Genomic DNA, 22,677 nt, shown 5'->3' with positions numbered 1-22,677 from the left:
AAAATAATGTTTTTTATTATACTTGCCATCATATTCTATCACTATACTTAATTAATGTTAATAAGAAGCATGATAAATAAAATAGCAATGATTATGTAAAAACGTATATATTATTATCTTAAGTAGCTTAACAGTCACCACATACCATATAAAACTTACAAAATTACTTATTACAACATAATAAAAACCGAACAGGCCTATTTCTATAGAATTTACTTTTCATAGTTTTGCTTTGACATTCTCCTTGTTATGTTCCATGAACCTTTTCAACCCCATCACATGCTCTATTGCGCCAGGCTCATTCACTCTCTTGCAATAATCTTTTTCCTTCATAGTATTATACCATTGCATTAATTTTGGAAATCTAAAAGAAATGATGTGTAAGTATTAGTTATTTTAAGATATAAATATGTGAAGATTAATTATTAAAAAAAAATAATTAAAATATACAAGCTCATAATCTAAAATGCTATTGCTATTTTCATGAATAAAAAATACAGTGAATACAACTTTGCCTACTATTTTTATCACTTTAATTTGATGTACACATATATGCAAGCTATGGCACAGCTTCATTTAATATATAAAAAAATAACACGGAAGAGCTTATAAATTATAACAGTGCTGTTATAATTTATTAGCTGCGATGTGCGGTTTTACCTGCGAGGAAAATCAAGTACATCTATAGCTTTATGATATTCTGGCAAATAAGCTAAATCACTGCCATGTATTATAAAAAAAAGTGGTTGGTTGATACAAACTTTCGCATTTATAATATTAGTCCAACAAGACACAACATGAGAAATAGAATCACCTGTTTTGATCTATAGGAATCAATCCATGTAGTGAAGACATTGTCGTCATCACACTTAAATCTGCAAGCGTGGCGACATCATCAGCCAAATAAAGATTTTCGGAAAGGTAAGCTTCGAGTATCCGGTATGAGTCTTCAACATTTCTTATTGTTGACTTTGATATCTCAGTCATTCTGCCTGTGTAAGTACCAGCCTGTAATATATAAGTAAAAGTAATTCGTAAGTATTATAATTTTTAGTATTAATTAAATGAGTTGATGTATAATTTTAAAGTTATTAGTTAATTGATTATTAGTTATGAGGAGATTAACTTCTGCTAACAGTTTTTTTGATTGAAATAAAAAAACCCTATTTTAAAGTGTGTGTTTTCAGTGTGTATTTCAATTTTTGAATAAGTTCATTATCAAGCAAGACTAGAAGTACCAATTAAAAGTCATAGACAAATAAAATAGCTTACCATAATTGATCTTAATCTTGGAAACAAAATTCCACAGTCAAAGAATAGTCTTTGGTTTATTATAGCCCTCTTTTTTCTATCTTCTGGATAAAGATAACAGTGCTCTGGTTTTGCATGTTTGTCAAATAAGTACAACATTATGGCATGACTGAAATAAATAATAAATTATCAAGATGGTAAGTAATAAGTATAATATACTCAATCTGAAAAGTGTTGGTATGTCTACCATTTGTCTAAAGCAATATAAAAATTTTAATGTATACTTTTTGTTGTTTATTGTATTACATAAACAACATCCTGCAGATCTATTCAAAGCTTATGATTTAGAATTTTACTAGACTATTTATTTATTTAGTACATTTTCCTCCTTCAGTCTGAATGAATGATGAATTTCACCTGTCAGCTAAGTTAAAATTATCTTCTTCCCATAGTGGAATAGTTCTCATCGGGTTTTTCTGTAAGGATTAATTGTATAACTTAATTTTATACATATTATAATAACTTAAACATATATGTAATTTTATCTATATTTAAATAACATTCTTGTGTTAGAGTAGGTAATCAAATTTCTCAAAACAGCTTGATCGATTCTCTCCATAGGGTCTATACTGTATATTATTTTTAAGCTAGTACCTATCAATAAATTTCTATATCTATATGATAGAAATTCTTTAATTTGATAGTTGTGTTCTTTACCTTGGTCAACTCTGGTGTATCTTGCTCTCTAAGAAATGGGTTAACTATTACTTCTTCATAAGGAATTTTAAGGATGTCTGTAAGCATCATCACTGCTCGAGCTGGTGGACTGCCATCTATCTTGTAAAATTTCGCCATTTTCACTGTACTTGATAAATTATTACAGGTCAACCTTTGAAAGGATTTTATTCGTTCTTTCCATAAATATCCTATAAGAATCTGCAAGTATATAAGTATTTTATTATTAAAACTGGTAGCCTATATTTATGTGTCAATATTTGCCAAGTTATTAAAATCCAATGTTTAGATTAAAAGTGTTGTCTTTACTTTTTCATATTATTATGTAGGTACATATATTTACCTAACTATTTTATCTATAAATTTTGGTAAAACCTTAATATGTAATTACTAACCTTAGCTTTGGACATGTAGACTGTAGACTTTTGTATTATATATTTTAATATATTAATTCAATTTTAGTTGAGTTTTTAATTTTTACATGTTATATTTTTATTGTTGCTTTTTATTGTGTATATCCAAGATGTACCCCTATCATGTATAACACACGTCAAACTTAATCATATTGTGACATTGTGACGTAAGACGTTATCGAGTATCGACGTTATCGTTCAAAAATCCACACAAATCAAAGTCCAAATACAATTTTTTCGATGCGATCATTTAACATCAGCACAATATTTACTTTGTGATTAGTTATTGAAGTTAAACTATTATATAAATATTTAACTACGTACTCCTGCATATGAGGGTTGCACCTACAGTGTTACCCACCTACAGTGTGGAAATTTTCGATGGGTCCTGGAGGGAAAGTATCAACTTGAAATACTGGAAATAGCAAAATTTTCAGAAAGGAAACATTCCAGATTCCTTGTTTTTAAAAATAAATAGAACTTCATTTTCGAAAATTCAAGGAAAATTATAATACTTTACTGAGGTCCGAATCGAGAATTTGTATAAAGCTGAGTTCATAGGCTCTATAGGTATAGTTTTGTAAAATATGCCAGAATAGTATTATATACTTACTGTTAAGTGAATGAATTTTATTTGAATAACTGTAAATTGTAATACTCTTATCAGGTTAGATACTTTTAATTTTATTCATACGAAAATAAGCAAGTGAAACACCTTATCATAACATCTTAGAAGATAAATGTACCTACATCATAAACAAGAAAATATGTTAGTCACACAAGTAATTTAATTAATCCAGATACCATATTAATAATATATGTAATTAATATGATACAATTAGTGTAAGTTAGGTATTTCATTTCGGAAATGTCTTATCTTTTTTTACTACTCGGTATCGCATACTTAACTACCTACAAATTTTTGAAACATTACACATAACTATGAAATAAGTAGTTAACTATTATGTGGTATAAATATTTACCTAATATATATACTAGTATTAATATTTTGTGCCTAAGTAGGTATATACGGCGCCTTTCCAACGACGTCATAATAATGAATTCCAAGATACCAATATTTTAATGAAATTACGTTAAACGAAAACCTCGAATTCGAAGTACCGAGTGTCTTGGATTTAATCGCAATTCATCTGAATTACTTTTCCTTGCTACATTCTTGGATGTTACTTAGAAACGATAAATCACATTACACCACATTCCCCTTTTAGCCATGGTTTTGACGCTCACTGTAATTAATCAGAATGTCAGCTAGGATTACGATTTGTATGGTGAAAATAGTATATCCCAGTAAACATTATAATATTATCCATACTAATATTATAAATGCGAAAGTAACTCTGTCTGTCTGTCTGTTACTCAATCACGCCTAAACTATTGAACCAATTTTCATGAAATTTGGTATGGAGATATTTTTATACCCGAGAAAGGACATAGGCTACGTTTTATCCCGGGAAAATGACGCAATCCCGGAAATCCCACGGGAACGGGAACTATGCGGGTTTTTCTTTGACTGCGCGGGCGAAGTCGCGGGCGGAAACCTAGTATTATTATAAACAAGCTAGGTACACTTGGTTCGCACAGAAACAAAAAAGAACGCCGGAAAATAAAAACAGATTATGTTAGGTTACCTAAATCTTTAACTACCAAGGTAGTTAGTATGTAGTTAACTATCTAAGTAATTACCTACATCTTTAAATAGTTTATGTTGTCTTATCCTGCTTTCTATTTATTTAAAATTCCGAGGCCGAGTAGAGTTTGAGAAATTCAGAAAACTAATTAATTTTCTATAGGTACTAGGTACATGCCTTGGCTGCTAGCTGCTTATTATAATTTTTAAAACAATAGGAAGACAATAATACTGATAAATTCATATTAATTTCACTAGTTCCTTACTATTTATACTACCTAATTTCTTATGTTTCTTTTGAAAACAAAAGTTTTTAAGATTTCAGCGTTCGTGAAATATTTTTACACTTTCAATTTTATACCAATAACGAAAGAGGTGACGCCATTATTATCAGATAATAGAACATAAATAAGTTTATATTGTTTAGTTATTATTAAGATAACACGTAATCATGTTCTGAGGATGATACCTAATATTACAATAATTACTCTTTATATTATGCATAATATTATCTCATTAATATGAATGCAACATAGCCTTGGTAGGTAAATTAAACAACCTTAAACTAAATATGGATTATATTAATAGGTACATAGTTTATGTTTATAATAGTTATAGATTATTTATTTTTTAATAGTCTTACAAATATAAGTATAGGTAGGTCATATTCTACAGTATACAAGATACGTTTTAATATGGCACGGTAGTGTAGAGATACGAAACTGACTCGGCGTAATGGATTCTTCTTATCGCTTCAGCGAGCATCACAGATATATCCATAGTTTGCAATTTAGGGCACAACTTCATATGTTTATCTTGCGGAATAGTGTTCGTAACAACCATCGCCTCTAGACAAGAATTGTTGATTTTATCAATAGCATTTCCAGCGAGAACTCCGTGTGTAAGAATAGCGTAGATCTTGTTAGCTCCAGCTTCGCGTAATTTCTCAGCACCTTTTACAATAGTGTCACAGGTGTCAGCTAAATCGTCTACCATAATAGCGGTTCTGTTCCTTACGTCACCTACTAATACGGTCGAGTCTTCGTCGTTAGCTCGCTGCCTTTCCTTGTGTATGATCGCAAAATCAATATCGAGTCTATCAGCGATAGATGTCATTCGTTTTACACCGCCCGCATCAGGTGACACCATAACACTACTTTCCCATTCGGGTATATTATCTTTTATCCACTTTGTGATCGCTGGCTCAGCGTAAAGATTGTCGACGGGGATGTTAAAGAAACCTTGAATTTGGGATGAGTGTAAATCAATTGTTATAACGTGATCGGCACCGGCAACTGATATGAGATTAGCAAGTAACTTGGCGGTGATTGGAGCACGGCTCTTATCCTTTTTATCTTGTCGGGAATAAGGAAAGCATGGAATTACTGCTGTGACTCGAGAGGCGGATGCGATTTTGCAAGCGTTAATCATGATTAAGAGTTCCATGAGATTGTCGTTAATCTCCCCGCAGCCACTCTGTACGATATACACATCTTCTCCACGGACGGATTCCCCAATTTCGACATTAGTTTCCTTATTGCTGAACTTTTTTGTCGTCGCTCGACCTAAATCGAGGCCGAGGCGAGCGACTATCCTTTTTGCGATATCTGGATGAGAGCTTCCAGAGAATACTTTAATGTTTGGCATTCTTGGTTCTTCCTTGGCTTTACTTTTATTCTGTTCGGTGGTAGGTTCGTGGTCACCAGTTGGTTTCATGAGACTGACTGACGCAAGTGAAGAATCTTCACTTTACGGTTACTGATAGTGAAATGAAATGTTATGTACATAAAATGGCAGATTTATCAAAGTTCAAGTCGGGGTCAGCTCGATTCATATCGCAACCGTAATAGAAGCACATTGTTTGTCACCAAATCACGTTTTAATAACTAAATAAACAAGCACGATTTCATCATGTCAACATGAGAAATACGGTTATATAATTAATTGACTATATAATACAGGATGTCCCACTGTTGGTATACTAAGCTCAAAGGAGGTTATAGTTTTGCATATGCTGAGTACGTAAAAAATACTTATAAAATTCCAGGAGCAGTTTTTTTTCAAATAGATGAATTCTTAAAACTCTATGCGTACACCCATAATAAGCAACCCACCCAGCTTTTCTACCGATAGAGAAGAAAACATGGATTTTCAGGAAAAATTTAGCAAACATTTTTTGATGTAATTTTGTTGTTTAAGTATTTTTTACGTGATCAGTGTATGCAAAACTACAAGTTCTTTCGCGCTTAGTATACCAATAGTGGGACACCCTGTATATACTTAGATAAATTATGGTTTGATCTCAATAAAACGCTAGCTTTAGAGATTGTTATAGGTATGAATATTTACGAAATAATATAGAAATTTTGTGTTTTAGAATAAATAGTCTATAAATAAGTTCCTATTATTATGGTAGCTACTTTATGGAGTTTATAATTTTTTTAACTCGTTTATGTAAATAAATTGATCACTTGTATATTTTTTCCTATTTTGTATATACATCTAGATAGTTAGGTATTACCTATATAACAATTATCAAGTTTTAAAATAAGATGCCATTCAAACGTAATGCAATACGTGAATAATTATTAAAATTTAAATTATTTATTTACAGCTAGGTAAAATAAAACTATGTATAATATTTTTTTTCAACTGAAAAATAATAATAGGAACTATATTATATAGAAACACAAAGGCACATCATCATCATCATCATCAGCCCATATACGTTCCCACTGCTGGGACACGGGCCTCCTATGAGGGTACAGGCCATAATCCACCACGCTGGCCAAGTGCGGGTTGGCGGATGACACATGTCGTCGAACTTTTTTAATTCTTCGACATGTCGGTTTCCTCACGATGTTTTCCTTCACCGTTCGAGCAGTGGTGATGTTACAACATGCGTAGATAAATTGAAAAATCAATTTATTTGCTCTAGAGCAGTGGTGGCTCAGTGGTGAGACCTCGGACTTTGAATCGATAAGTCCGGGGTTCGAGACCAGGCGAGCGCGCAGGAAACAAATTGATTTTTCAATTTATCTGCGCATGTTGTAACATCACCACTGCTCGAACGGTGAAGGAAAACATCGTGAGGAAACCGACATGTCGAAGAATTAAAAAGTTCGACGACATGTGTCATCCGCCAACACGCACTTGGCCAGCGTGGTGGATTATGGCCTGTACCCTCATAGGAGGCCCGTGTCCCAGCAGTGGGAACGTATATGGGCTGATGATGATGATATTATATAGATTACTTGATTCAATTAACTAATTCATTAGCCACGGATCAAACTAAAGTTTAGCTCATCTACAAATTATTTGAAAAATGTAGGAGATTAATAAATTATATATTGTGTTTTTCGTCTATCGAGTGACGTCAATAATGAAACTGACGTGAATCTGATGATACTTTGTAAGTTTGTATTACATCTAATGATTACATCTGATAGATTTCTGTACCTCATCTATAGATACTAATATTATAAAGAGGAAAAGTTTGTAATTATTCGTTGTTGATATAAATATCAACTAAAAAAACACACCATTAGTGTTAACATTAAAATAACACATAAATATAAAAGTTTACTTTTATAATATATCAGATAAGGTCAAATTCAATAACATCATCGTATTCCAAATCACAAAATATAATCCAGTCGTCAATGTGTCTGTGCGTATCGAAGTTATTAAACTGGGAGTCGAGTCCAAATATTTTGATATCTTTAATATCGTCTCTGATGATCGCATTATTCCAATCACATAACGGTTCGAAATCATTTCCTATAGCCGTGACGTATAGCTTCTCTTGCGTAGCCTCAAAGTGAAATGAAATTGTTGGCAGCAAATAAAGATCCCCCGATGCTGAACAGTTTGTAGAATTGTTACAGTCCAAGGCGATAATTAGGGAAAAAGACGAGTCTACACGTGTGTCTTCTGCCGTTTGGCTGACATCCTGAAAAGATAATGTTGTAAATATAGTTTAAAACTAACTACCATGTTAAATATGTAATACCTGGTTATTAAATACAAATTGAAACAATTGGTATAATATCTGAAGTAATTTACTATTTAATTTTTTAAAATAGATTTATTTGTTTGAATAATTTTCCTTTAGGTTCACATTAACAGACAAAGGTAATAAATACCTAGACAATTTTAATGAATTCCATAACCATCAATTAGTCTGTTATGAAGTACCTAGGTAAGTAAGTACCTTTTATCTGAGGTAACAATTAAATAAACTTTATTTACCCCGGGGATTCGTTTTGCTTAGAATATGTACCTATAACAATCTATTCTTGTACATATCTCCATTGTTATAGTCCTATTCAGAAAATGAAAAACATTAGATATGATTAAAAATGAAAAAATAGAGGTAATTAAAAATGTGAATAAAAATAAACTTACGTTCTGCAGCAATATTATCGACCCACCACGTATTAAAGTGAGAAAATCAGATTCTAAACTTGGCATTGTAATAACTTCTCCTTCTATAGATGTTATTTTTTCACCTCCCCACAGTTCGTACCAAGTCCCAGGTGGCATAGTTATATGCACATAACTTTGAAATGGTTGTAGATTAGGAACAATTAGCAAATCGTCTCCCACAGCAAATTGGCTATCTATTTCTCGGAGATAATCTGATTCTGGAAACTGGTAAAACATAGGTCTCAGCAGAGGACCATCTTGCAGGACTGTATAAAAATATGGGAGAAGCGACAGTCTCGTATTCAATGCCTTTATCATTCTATTTCTGTACGTTCCATTTACAGAAGTAGGGTCTCTTGGGACGGAGGTAGAATCTATTTTAATCATTGGAAAGTACGTGGCAGCCATGTACCATTTTACGCAGAGATCCGTCTGGTTTGTAGGGAAATATTTATCAGTGTCTCCACAAATCGGTGTTGACCATAGCCAATGTCCTGATATTCCTCCTAGAGCAGCAGATACTAGTTCCTTATGAAGAATTGACCATAGAGCATCTATATTCTGTCTATTTACAACCACTGATCCATCCATCCAGTGACTGCTAGCTGATGTATATGTGTCGTTACCAATTATTTGCCTGAAGGCGTTTATGGATTCTTGTCCATACGCGTTATGCTTGAAAAAATAATCTTTTGTTCTATCTAGTAAGGTGATATTCCATTTGGGAGTGTGTGTGAGCACTTCTCTTAAATTCTGCAAGACAAACAATATACATTAACAATACAAAGGACTACATAAATAGACAAGAATGATTCGTTAATACAAAAAAAAAAAAGTTTTACCTGATTGAAATATGGTAAATATGGAGATGGATCATGTTTAGACTTATTACTGTTATCCAAAGGCCAATTATTTTCCATCACTACTCCGTCAAATTTGATAGAATGAGGCCATACCCTTGACAGGAAATGGGTTGTAGCGACGTCATAAGCAGGATATAATACTGAATGGTTTCCAATTTTACCTTTATACATTTCAAAACTATGAGGCTCATGGTACATGAATAATTGAAATTCTGGCAAAATAGAACAGGCGGGAATTGCTGGTGTATTGTTGTTTTCATTATAGCGTATCTGGAAAAAGGAAATTGGAGAAACGACATCACTATGTAGTTCTTAAAAGACGACATTTTTTATAATAGTAGGATATAATTATAATTGAACTAGATTATAAGGCATGTCCTTTTTTATTGCTTTTCATAGTTTTAAATAGTAAAATGTACAAATTAATGTAAGAAATATTTGTCTCTTCAATCTTCTATTATGTAGAAAATGAACATGACTCTATATAAATTGATATGTTATCAAAATCTTCCAACCTAACAGTAGGTTGTATGAATTTGATTAATAAGTATATTTACTGTGAAAGTCAGGTACGAACGTGTTTCAATTTGTATTGAAGAAAGCTGAAATGCACGTTCAAGTTTACGTGTACTTTTGCCCTTGATTTTTTAATAAATATGTTTGTGTAAGAGAAGAAGTTTCATATACTTAAATCTCGCAGAGATCATTAATGCCACTACTCTGGTGTATATATTTTTTTCTATAGGAATAAACTAATAGTTTTGCAATCTCCTTAAATATTTATCCCTAAATGTCTTGATATCCACCCTATTAAAACACTATTATTAAACTGTCAAAAGCAATACTACACCAGGCACCCTTTTAAATTGGTCGTATTATAATTATATTTTCATTGATAAAAAGTTCAATAACCGGAGTTCGTGAAACCTGACTAAATTGAAGAGATGCTTTTGTATATTATATTTCATGCATAAAAATGCAATTAACTTATGTGAAAACAAAGTTTGTTGAACTTTTTCTTCCGACTTTAAAAAAGGAGGAAGTTCTGAATTTGACTGTATTTTTTGGGTTTGTTACCGCACAACTTTCGACTGGGTGAACCGATTTTGATATTCTAGAGTGGTTGCCTATCGGTTGGTACCAATAAAATTTTGTCTTGTTCTGACATGTTCCAGGCGGTTTAGTTTTTTGTTACAAAATAATAATTATTACATTGGGTAGATACTCATAGAGTAAACTCAAACTCAAAAATGTTTAATTAGACTTCTTCTAAAGTACTTTTGAATCGTCATTATATATTTTTAACATTTACCACCGATTCGGAAAGCAGATGGCTTTGTCTATGGCAGCTAAGTAGATATGGCTTTATTATATTTTTTCGCTGATTATTTTTTTATGAATAAGTTCACAAGTTGATGTTATAGATAGAGTATAAAAGAACTTAAACACCTACAATTATCAGATATATAAGTAAATACTTACATAAGGTGATAAATGAGGTACAAAGCGTCTATTCGCCCGCCGTATAACATTAGCTCCATCAGCAACATCCTGGATATTCTTCTCTTCTATACTTTCACAGCGGTTGCTTGCTAAAACAATGGGTCTATGACCACAGTGGCTTTCAAATGGTACACGATTTGATGTAAGGGTGGAAATAAACTCATTTAGTTCTTTGCCGGCTGTACCGCTGAAAAAAATTTTTTTTTTAAATATTTTTCATACTGAATTATGTAATAGTTAAAGGTAGGATAATTGAAAGGGGATTAAAAGTCTATGTTTGTTTTATTTTGAAAAATAATTTTGGTATGCGTTTTGCAACTGAAGCTCTACCTTTCACTGCAATTCAGAAAGTTATTCATAATATTGATATTAGAGGAACGAAATCAAGTTATTTGTACAACTAAATCATGTTTGTTTTGAATAAATATAAAGTGCATTCACCCTTATTAAGAAAGGTGTTGTTATAAGTTTAAAATTAAATGTAATTAGAGTTTTCTTTTGACTAATGAACTTCATAAATATTTATTATGAATTTGTTGTGTAGACGTTTGAAGCTTCGGCTTATGCTTTTATATATTTATTTTATACGTGTCAATAAACAATATCGTTATTTACTCTCCAATGGAATATCCGTTCAATATTCGTGTGTAACACATTTTAATTATTGTAAGTAGGTCAATATATTTTACATACCAAATGTGAGCTCCCAGCATCCAATATTCCAGTTTTTTATTACCCCTCATTATTTTCATTGAATCTTTCATCACATCCTTTGGTGTAGGTCCCACGAACAAATCAAATTTTAGTTCAAAGTCAGTTAAGCTCCTGACGACTATGTGATTTCCTCTTCTAATCATAATTTCTGTTGGTGCGTTTGTATATATCAATAAACCATGGTAAGAGCCGTTTATGTGTGCGAATATTAAAGGAACTGAGCTGTATCCTTTGATGTTGTTATACATGATTTTAGTAGTTCCTGGCTTCAAAGGCAATTCGCCTAAACCATACATGCCTGCATCCGTCAATTTAAATGTTATTTCCCAAACCCCGTCCGATGCTATTAATGGCCCTCGCATAGTATCAAATATAGTTCCCTGAGGGCCTTTTACTACTATATTCAATTCTGGAGACGAAACTGTGTAAGAGTAATTTTTATTAAATAGCCTCCTGCCAACCTTCAAGGCGTCTCTTGCGTTATACAATGTTATAGATAAATGCGTGGCGGTTTCTTCGCTAATTGATAGCCTGATGTTGGTTAGGCTGTTCATTGAATTATAGGGCACAGTAGATACTCTGGGATATAAGACTTGGTATTCGGACCACGGTCTGTCCATGAGATATGAGAATCTAGAGGGAAGACGGTGGAAACAGAAGTTAGTTGTGGGATCGTAGCAACATTCTGGATGGCATTCGTTTTCTGGTACGATGCCAGGTCCACACGAAAGTCTAGACGTTTCTGCTATAAGACATGATCCAATAGAAAGCTGGAAGTCTCCACTGGGTATGAAGTAGAACTGGTATAGTAAAAGGGGAATGATTACAGCTAATAGAAGCAGTGTTGTCAACACTTTTAGCGGTCGGTTTAAAAGTATGGGTTCGTACCATTTTACGTCTGTAACAAAAGTTTTATATTAAATTCCTTCTCTATATGTATAGGTTATTTCAAATGTTAATTATATTAGTTTAATATATCATACAAGGTTAGAGCACATTTATATCTTTTAATCAAATAGTAAGGGTATGAAAGAATTTTACTCATAAGCAAATTACGAAAATAAAGACAAATTTCCTTCTCTATCACGTTAAATTATAATATCGATAATAATTCATAATGCGTTGTTTTTATTATGTTAGAAAGTCAACTGTGATATATTAAATTATCTCTCATTATAAAAGAAAATACAAGCCACTTGAGAGAAAATATTTGTAAAAGGTTACATATTATTCCGAACAAGGTCTTATTGAAGTACTCTTAATGATATAAGTACCTTAATGAGGTGGGCGGAAGGTCAAATATTATCGCTCATTATAATTTAAATAACAATAAAACTAATCTATATTGCGTATATAAGTGTTCTAAGTAATTTCACTACAAGTTAACTACATCTATAATTCAATTCGTATTTTAATCGTAAGAAAATTAGAAGAGCTTCAAAAACCTATTTTCATCTTTTTTCGCGCGTGCTTTCGTTACCATAATCAAAGGAAATTCCCATGGATATGTGATGCTTCCGCAAGTAAAGCGCTTTGCTTTCCGAAAAGTAACCTACGTAAATCTCCAGCCTCCTAACTCCAGACAAATAAAATACAAAAAAATTGAACAGAAAGACAAACAAACGATTTCACATTTATAATAGGTATTCGTATAAGGAAGGATAATACCTATTATACATCTATTGCCCATTAGGGCGTTATTGCCTACCTTAAATAATACAATTTTAACACATTAATATTCACAAATGTAACCAGTACTTCCAAAGTTCACAAGTGCTTTGAATAAAACGTGATTGTATTGTAAAAGAAAACTTTTATGATAATTGTTAACGACACCTAACTTCGTAGCAACGTAAAGACAATTCATTGGCCTTTGTAATGACTTCGTGGCCTCATTCGACTTATATATATAAGTAGCTTTCGGCCCGCGGCTTCACCCGCTTTGTCCTTAACCTAATAAGTTACAGACCTTCCTTCATCGAAAATCATTCTATCTATTAATAAAATCGACATCAAAATCCGTTGTGTAGTTTTAAAAATCAAAGCATACAGATACACACACGTAAAGCGATTTTTTTTTATACTATGTAGTGATAAATAAGGATTTTAGGATAAGTGTCGTTCCGTTAGTTTAACTAATTGGTTTACTGATTTTCTATAAAGATTATCTTTTTCTGATCTTCTAAAACTTAGTGGGAACACGGTTTGGCCCTTTGAAGTTTCGACTTTGATTTTGTAGCCGCAGATTAGGATTAGGCCCTTTAGTTTCTAAGTATTAGGGTTTTAATACAGTTTCAAATCTTATTTAAGATAATTGCGAAGCTACACGTGGCAGTCCCTTCTATGAAACTTAGGAATAATGTAAAATTCTACTGGAAATGTTTCTAATTATTTTCCCCAGATGTTAGTTACATCCATTAAAAATATTGACAGTTTGATAATTACTTATATTGTACAAATAAACACACGTGTGTTTACTGCTTTTAATTCCGTATTCGCGATTAATGAGACATCACATATAAATAAAATATATGATATTTTTTTAATACTCACGTTTGATGGCCTCATAAGAGAATTTCTGATCACTACTGTCTTCACTTTTAGAATCATCGATCCTCGGTATCATTTCTAGATTTTATATTTATTCTTTATTATAAAAATATAACTTGGTACCACCTCATGGTTCTGAAAGTAAAACACGAGGCATAAAGTAAGAGATTTCATAAATTACTTAATTAGGGCGCGAATGTTGTTTCCTGCTGCGAAATTAACTCGCAAATCTGAATAATTTTGTAATAAAAGGCCCACTTTTATTGAATAAAAAATACTGTAGGTTTGTATTTTATTTTTTTCTACCTCCATTTCAAGGTGCTTTGAAAGTTTGAAAATATTTCTTAATATATATAAATCTCGTGTCACAATGTTTGTCTTCAATGGACTCCTAAACAACTTAACCGATTATAATAAAATTCGCACACCATGTGCAGTTCGATCCAACTTGAGAGATAGGATAGTTTAAATCTCAAATCGTTTTAGAGAAAGCGGGCGAAGCCGCGGGCGGTAAGCTAGTAAATTTATAAATTTGAATGCCATAAAACCAAAAATATCAATTTCAGTTTGCATAAGTCTTAAAAATTTAGCATTAGTGAAGTCCTGTGTCCTCTATTGATATGGGGCATATACACAGGGCATATGCCTTGTTATTCATACATCTGTTTCAATGATCGTTTTTATTTAAGGACAAGTAGGCGATTAGCCTTCTGTGTCCTGCCAGACTGAGACATTTTTTTCTTCGTATCCACCGGGAATCGAACCCAGGAACCCCGATCTACGCATTAACCACTATACCAAGGAGGCGGTCGGCGAAGCTATTAGAATATTATTGTAATACGAAATCTAACAATTATTAAAGGTCAAGTTCTGATATATCCAGGAGCTAATGCATAAACAAATGAGTAAACAACGATGTATTCAACACAATAATACATTTAACTAGGTACTCAAATTATATTAGTGAACATTCACGCCCATTATTTATGCAAATAGTGTTATTATCTCATTATAATTTATTAAGTTATGCACACTAGATACGATTACTTCGATCATCACACAATTGCATCATTATTGGACAATATTAACTTACCGTTGACTTAATAATAGTCCGATAACAAAGAAAACACTCACAAATCTTTAGTATTTTAAATTACCATATAAAAATAAATAAATTATGCGAAATATTCAAACCACTGCGACGTTCAAGACAATACCAATAATTGATAATATTAAACTGATTTTATTGATAACGCCGATAGTGGAATGAAAAATAATGCTAAAGATTATATTTATCAACTGTTTCTTTGTATTATACGCCGCTTTTCACAAATTTATTAGTTTGATAATAGGTATTAATTTTAGGTATTAATAGCTGCAACTGACGTTGTTAATGCATTCAATACATAGATAGGAGATTAATTGAACGTGCGTAGTTGCATATTTGGATAACATTATTTATTCTATTAAACTCTAGCAAATAATACGCCTATGAAAATTTGAATAATCACACATTTGAATATTCGTTGTCTCCGTCTTCACTACTGGACATAATAATGCCTTTCCTAAAGAGGAAGATATTTAAGTAAACATTTCGGCTCCCTGGAACGAATACCTGTTGCATGTACATTTAAAAATGTACATTTAGGTGTAAAAGTCAGCATGTTTTTTAAAAAGCACGCACGTCTCTTACCTTATTCTTATAAGTGTAACTACTACAAATATATTATAATGTAATTGAATCCCAAATTTACACTGATAATAGAAGGTCGTTAAAACAAGTGATAATCGAAACAATATTTAAACGCAAAGTTCAAACGAAATTGTAAATAAACCTGCTTATACAAATATTAGAAATCAAATACCTACTTATCTAATCTATATACTACTTTGGTTATGAGTTCACTAACTCTCATTAGAAATTATCATATTATAATACTGTATCATAGAATATATACTCTAACGTCAATACCACGCTTGCGTTTTATTAATTACTAGCTTTCCACTCACGGCTTCGCCCGCTTTTTCTAAAACCGAATAAATTATATTATACCCTCCGCTAAAATTACTCTATCAATTAAACAGAACCGCATCGAAATTCGTTGCGTTTTAAAGATTTAAGCTAAGAAAGCGACTTTGTTTTATACTATGTAAGTGATTATTGATTTGCTGATCTAAGAGTTTGATAAAATAGTGTACCTATTTAAAAAAATTCTTATCCGAAAATTTCCACTTAGAATTCCAATCATCTCCCTGTTTTATGAAGAATATGTAAATTGAGTTGAAAATTCGGTTTCTGCCTCATTAGATAATTCCAGATCTCATTATGTAAAATTATAGTAGATTCCTAAGTTTCGTGTAGGTATTTTTTTACAAAATATTTTTTTGCTTGGTTCATTTTATCATCGCATGCTGTTATTTCGAATTTTTCGCTTCAATTGCTTAATTATATCTTTAGAATCACTACACCGTAGAAATTAATTTGGTGAAATAAAAAAAAATATATCTTTTCACAATTTATTTTATTATTTTACATTTTTTCAACGTTAAATGTGTAATGTAGGCATAAAAATTTATTGAAAAAAGTATGTCATTTATGAACGTGGTTGTTATCACAGAAAAAAGAGGAAATAGTCAATTAAGTTGAAAAGACTTGCAGCATAAATAGAAAGGTGTTTGTTAATTAGCTCAAATGACAGTGTTGGGAAATTGTGAAATCTAATTTAACTACGAAAGTCCTTGTAGAGGATTAAATAAAACCGAATTTTGTGTCAGTGTTTCGGGTCATTTGTAACAGGATGGCGGTTCTACAGGGGTCTTAGTAAGCAATGACAAAAAGAAAAATGATGGTCAGAACGCTGATACTGGATACCTTAAGATACTGTATGGTAGAGAATCTTAACATAAAATATTATAGTATCTTCACCGTGTGTGACGCGCTTTATTCGATGAATAAGTTTTAAGTTTAACCAACGATTGAAAAAACAACCCTAAATATAATAACTCCTTTGATTTGTATTTTATACACGTTTATGGGAATTTTTCTTAATCCGTTATTTTATTGTAATGTCAAAGCAAATGAAGGCTTCCCGAATTTGAAGCCTTTTTGTTTATAAATGTTAAAATATGTTAAGTCAGTGTAAATTATACAAAGTGAATAACTCTTTTATATTGAGGCATTAAAGATAGCTTAACAACATTTAAATTTAAGATTAAAATGTTCGATATTTATAGGTATATTATATAGATACTATTTCTAGGAATGTTGTTTTATTTATTATTTCCCCGAAGTATTTAATTTTGTTAATAATCTGTTTATTTACGAAAATTACAAAATATATGGGAATTTGTTTAAAATCAAATTGATTTAAAGCGACAGAAAAGCGATCTATTAATCATGTACGTGTTAAGGATTCGATCTTATTTTAGACCTGTTGCATTTATAAGCTTTAATCCTATATACATAATAAATTAAAATATTATTACTTGTTTGTGAATACACTCATTTGAAGTACTGACTATGTCTATATATTTTTTATCAAACTTATTATAATGAATGATACATTTTAGTAGAGATAATTGCTAGAGTTATTGTTGGTTATTTCTACTCAATAATTAATAAAATTACCTAAGCTACATTTAAATATTACGCTGGAATAAGAAGCTTATAGTAAGTAGTAAGATAAAAGGAGAACTTACTATTTACATTTACTTAATATTTACACTTACTATTTACTTAATAGTTACATTGATTAAATTTGTTGAAATATTGTACATAGTATATACTACAATATATTATGTCTTTTTTCATGATTTCTTACAGATTATTTTTATAGATAAATAGTTCCATAACGACTAATTATGTCATAATATAATTTACCAAGTGGTTACCATACTATTAAGATAAAATTTACGAGTAAGTTCATTTTTTTCATTGTTAGATAAAAATAACCAGATGTATATTCAACAGAATCAAGTTTATGATAATAAAATTATGCTTAATATATTATAATCTGTCAGTACCAGAAGCTTAACCTCTTTCCCTTTTTGACCTAAAATTTCCGTAATTAACAAACAAACCCAACCACAGCAAAAATATTCATTGCTTTCACTCATATTTTGTTTTATTAAACGATGATTCTGATATGTCAAACGCTTTTTATTTTAACAACTGGAAATTCCCTTTTAAATATTAACCTTGAAATAAATCATGAAAATTTTTGATACATTTTAACTTTACACTATTTATTTAGAATTTTATTATAAACTATGTTTCAAGTTCCGCGAAAATGTAGAGATTAACCTCATATCTTGGAATTATTAATCGTTTAGCGCAATTATAAGGAATGCATTTCTTAGAATTTTAGTTTATATATTTTATCATTTAAACTGCTTAAGAAGTACTAAAATAATATTTTATGTAAGTAGTTATTATACCTTACAGGCAATTGCCAACTAAGGTATAGTAGTAAGCTCCTGTAGTCTGTAATTTAGAAGTCCTAAGTTAGATTCCGGTTTGAAATTTAGAAAGAAATTTTGGATCTGATAAGTTACAGGTTCTATGTGGTGGTGGTGTTGTTATATGTGGTTATTATAAGAAATGTTTAACAGTAAGGGGTAAACATGACAATAATAGAAAACAGCTATAAAGAAATAGGAAATTTGAAATCGGCGTTGATTGCTGAGGCAAATATATTTTTTCATTTCCATGAAGGTTCTTGACTCAACTTTATGCCATTGTTTATTTTCATAATCATTAAAATTGACAAAATTATTTTATTTATCAAATTATTTTTAACTCATAAATAATTTTATTTCAAAATTTGCATCAATAATATTTCACAATTGTAGATGTATTGATAACAGAAACCGTAACAATTGAGCTTTGATTAGCTTTGAAGTGTATTGTCGCTACGAAGTTCATACGTATTTCGTAGCCGTAGGCGGCATAGTCCGCTACGCTGCTACGAAGTACGGCCGCGTCGTAGGCCCGCTACGCGTGATTTACTTTACGAAGTGTTATCGCAGTAATACTTTTTTAAATAAAAAAGTAATTCAATAAAATAGAATAAAAAAATTTCGGATATTTATGTGACAGTGTTTTAGTGATTTTAATGTAATATAATTTCGTAATTGTGTGCGTACAATTAAACTGTTTGCAAACACTTTAAATGAAGTGCCGTGAGAGTTGCAGTGAAGGAATGTCAAATCGAACAATAGTGTTAAGATGAATAAGACGTGGGACACAGATCATAAATTTTGGGAATATTTTAACATGGATTTTATAATGAATGCTACAGATCCTGAGCAGGAGACGGTTCTAACTTCAGACCAAGGTTTTGTGGTGGGGATTTATAGTGCATTGTTTTTGGTTGGAGCTGCTGGTAACATAGCTGTGTTCATTGCCCTTATCCGGTCGAGGCGGAGGAAGTCAAGGGTCAACTTGTTGATGACACATTTGGTCATTGCAGACCTGATAGTGACCTTTATTGTGATACCGTTGGAGGTTGGTTTTACGTATTGTTTAATATTTTTAAATTACCTATTATATACACGGTAAATTTTACAAAATTAAAAACCAATATGAATAAACTAATTCTTAATCTTGGTTTTTAATTATTATAATAAATCTAATTCTAGTGAGAAACTTAAAAAAGTAATTGAAATTAGCTCTACCAGCTTCAATCAACTCTATTTCGATGACAAAATCTATTAAACTCAAACTCAAACATTTATTTATTCAACTAGACTTCTTTGAGAAGCACTTTTGAAACATCATTACGTATTTTTAACATTTTAATTTATCAATTTAATAATATTTATCAATTGCATTTAATATATTAATATTAAGAAGTACAATAATATTTTAATCTACTCTTACGTAAGGCTTTCAAGGTCGAGAGCGTGTGTTGTATCAAAGTCAGTTGGGGTTTATTTCAACGTCATATGACAGCTTTAAGATATGAGAATGTTCCAAAAATCTGTACCTATTTTGGGACAGCTTTTAAAAATACTTTATCTTGACATAGTTTTTTTAATACAAATATCCTTTTGAGACATCTATACTAATATCACACCCCGGACACTCCATACAAAATTATAGTTTTGACAGTCACACTGTAGAGACTGCAAATGTGTGTGTAAACTCTTTATGGTTGGCACATTTGTGACTAGCGTAAAAAAAAATTCGCGTTTTTCTGATGAAATACATCCGTAAACAGCACAATATCTAACCATTTTCTACGAAAAACGATAATCACAAATCCAAAATAATAAAATTGCTTTAAGTCAATTTGATTAATGTTGTCAATCTTCGTTGCGTTTCGTCTAAAGACGTCGTTGGTATCGTCCTTGCGGGGAAATGGGTACCATAACATGTCTGATCGTGCGGGGTGAGGTAAGTGTTTAATTTTGGCGGGAGGCGGAGAGTGTCCGTTCTGTAGCGTTTAGCTACTATTATGTATTCTGTGCTAATATCATAAAGCTGAAGAGTTTGTTTGTTTGTTTGTTTGAACGCGCTAATCTCGGAAACTACTGGTCCGATTAAAAAAAATCTTTCGGTTTTAGATAGCTTATTTATCGAGGTAGGCTATATATCATCACGCTACGACCCCACACTAGTGGAGCCACGGGGGTGAAACCGCGCGGAACAGCTAGTCAAATGAAATGAAATGAAATGAAAATTTATTTGTATGAATTGTGGTTACAAAGTTATAATACATTTCACGTCCGCACAATTCGCCAACAATTGGCATACAAATATTTTAATTTTATAATTTAAACTACATTATTCACTTAAGTTATTATTCAGACAATATATTATTTGCATTAGTTCATTTTATATTTATTTACTACACATTATAAATTATAATATATAATATAATATAGCAAGCAAAGATATTTTTGAGGGTAAAAGTTTTATATTTTGATCAAATATCATATTTGTCGACTTAAATATAACAGAAACCAAAGTTTAATACAAAAAGATATAATCTTTGCGTCAGAGCAAGATAATCTAAAAAGTATGAAATGAATTTTTAAATTTCGAAAGTTCATTTCTTTCATGAAGTTAAAGCGTAGGTACTTGAGTTGCTTCTGTTATATAAAGTTAAATAAAAGGAAACGTTTTGTAGAGAAATCTCTACTTGCGTGAACTGACTATTTTTAGGTTAAGTATTATTGTTATAATTCTAAGAGCAATAAAGTATTAATAAATAAAATAAATAAATGTAATACTTAATGTATTTTAATTTTCAAAATAAATGTTTTTCAGACAAAATTCTAATTTTCATCACTTTTTGTTGTAATATGTGTTACTGCAGTAAACCTAAAAGAAAACGTTTCTTATTAAATATAAAATACAATTTAAACACAGAAACAGGGACGATAGAGTGCCTAAAATATTAAATTTTATTCCAAGTGTTATTTTAGCCATTTACACGTGTAACATTTGAATCGTTTTAGGTGAAGTTATGAATAAAACATGTCGATTATCGTCTTCAGATTCGTGTATGTAGGATTTATTGAACATTATATTATGTGTAAAAATTATATCATTATGGAGTAGATAGGTAGTTTTGGAAAGAGTTTTTGAGAAGTTTAACGTAACGAGCGTGTTTTAATATTATTTATTTAAAAACTTTATTGCATGCAAAAAAAAGAAAATTTTACTTAAAATGGACATTTGAAAAGGCGGCTTTATTGCTTACACGCAATTTCTTCCAAGCAACCAATGCAATGAGGACAATAAAAAATTACGTGGTATACACGTATTTTTTAACATATACCTACACAACGGACATGCTAGTAATTTTGTATTTCCGGTCTATATAATACAAGTGATAACTGCGTTAAAAACAACCGACTTCAAACTTGCACTTGCAAAATTTACAAATACCTACAGACAAAAATGCTCATAAAATAAAAACTACTGGGCCTATCCGAATAAAATTTTTATGGGACCAATTCGACACCATCCCGCATCGAACAAAAAAAGAATCACGTAAATCGGTTCAGAAACCTCGGAGTAATCGGTGTACATACATAAAAAAAAAAATAAATAAATACCGGCCGAATTGATAACCTCCTCCTTTTTTTTGAAGTCGGTTAAAAAATGAATAAATCACGTTTACAGTCTTACGCGTGTATCTACAGTAATTTTGAATAACTTAATAAAATTTTATATACTGTTTTGCTTCATTCGTTTCATTCTGACCTTTTAAATAGAAGGAATCAGTTGAGACGGCTAAATGCTCTTATTGATCTATAAATACTTCTGAGAATCACTTTCACAATCAAAGAAGGGTATCATCTTTTTATACAGTACTAGCGGTCCGCCTCGGCTTCGCCCGTGGTACATATTTCGCAATAAAAAGTAGTCTATGTCCTCCATACCAGATTTCATGCAAATTGGTTCAGTAATTTAGGCGTGATTGAGTAACAGAGTTACTTTCGCATTTATAATATTAGTATGGATGTAGAAAACATTTTGCGCGAGTTTCTAGCTCTCTGACATATTTGAACATACTTGTATGAGCATTGAATTCATAGGATTATTAATTAATCGCAAACC

At 31.2% G+C, this 22,677-nt stretch overlaps 4 protein-coding genes across 4 annotated transcripts in view; 1 reads left to right on the top strand and 3 right to left on the bottom strand.

Moving 5' to 3' along the window:
* Positions 1–99: 99 nt before the first annotated feature.
* On the bottom strand, positions 100–2,536 carry LOC123698482 (glutathione S-transferase 1-like). Its single transcript, XM_045645126.1, has 6 exons — positions 2,382–2,536; positions 1,969–2,187; positions 1,669–1,727; positions 1,273–1,420; positions 815–1,008; positions 100–364 (listed from the first exon to the last, which is right to left on the bottom strand). Exons 1-6 carry the CDS (start codon positions 2,394–2,396, stop codon positions 220–222), a joined length of 780 nt encoding a protein of 259 aa, XP_045501082.1. The 5' UTR covers positions 2,397–2,536; the 3' UTR covers positions 100–219.
* A 2,102-nt stretch (positions 2,537–4,638) lies between these two features.
* Positions 4,639–5,844, bottom strand: LOC123698652 (ribose-phosphate pyrophosphokinase 2-like). The gene has a single exon (XM_045645391.1). The coding sequence runs from the start codon at positions 5,761–5,763 to the stop codon at positions 4,738–4,740; it is 1,026 nt and encodes a 341-aa protein (XP_045501347.1). The 5' UTR covers positions 5,764–5,844; the 3' UTR covers positions 4,639–4,737.
* Positions 5,845–7,638: 1,794 nt separating this feature from the next.
* On the bottom strand, positions 7,639–15,326 carry LOC123698670 (lysosomal alpha-glucosidase-like). The gene is made up of 7 exons (XM_045645414.1): positions 15,199–15,326; positions 14,109–14,240; positions 11,535–12,453; positions 10,821–11,028; positions 9,318–9,608; positions 8,455–9,228; positions 7,639–7,999 (listed from the first exon to the last, which is right to left on the bottom strand). The coding sequence occupies exons 2-7, from the start codon at positions 14,179–14,181 to the stop codon at positions 7,646–7,648; spliced, it is 2,619 nt and encodes an 872-aa protein (XP_045501370.1). The 5' UTR covers positions 14,182–14,240; positions 15,199–15,326; the 3' UTR covers positions 7,639–7,645.
* A 4,006-nt stretch (positions 15,327–19,332) lies between these two features.
* The window catches only part of LOC123698710 (adipokinetic hormone/corazonin-related peptide receptor variant I-like), a 53,022-nt gene continuing 49,677 nt past the window's right edge, over positions 19,333–22,677 (top strand). The window contains exon 1 of the mRNA XM_045645462.1: positions 19,333–19,611. Within this exon, the coding sequence (XP_045501418.1) occupies positions 19,333–19,611 (279 nt within the window). The remainder of the gene's footprint in view (positions 19,612–22,677) is intronic.

The sequence above is a fragment of the Colias croceus genome, chromosome 16 (assembly GCF_905220415.1).
Source record: "Colias croceus chromosome 16, ilColCroc2.1".
In the NCBI taxonomy this organism is placed as follows: domain Eukaryota; kingdom Metazoa; phylum Arthropoda; class Insecta; order Lepidoptera; family Pieridae; genus Colias; species Colias croceus.
The sequence above is the reverse complement of the archived record's forward strand: the minus strand, read 5'-3'. Positions and strand labels throughout refer to the sequence as shown.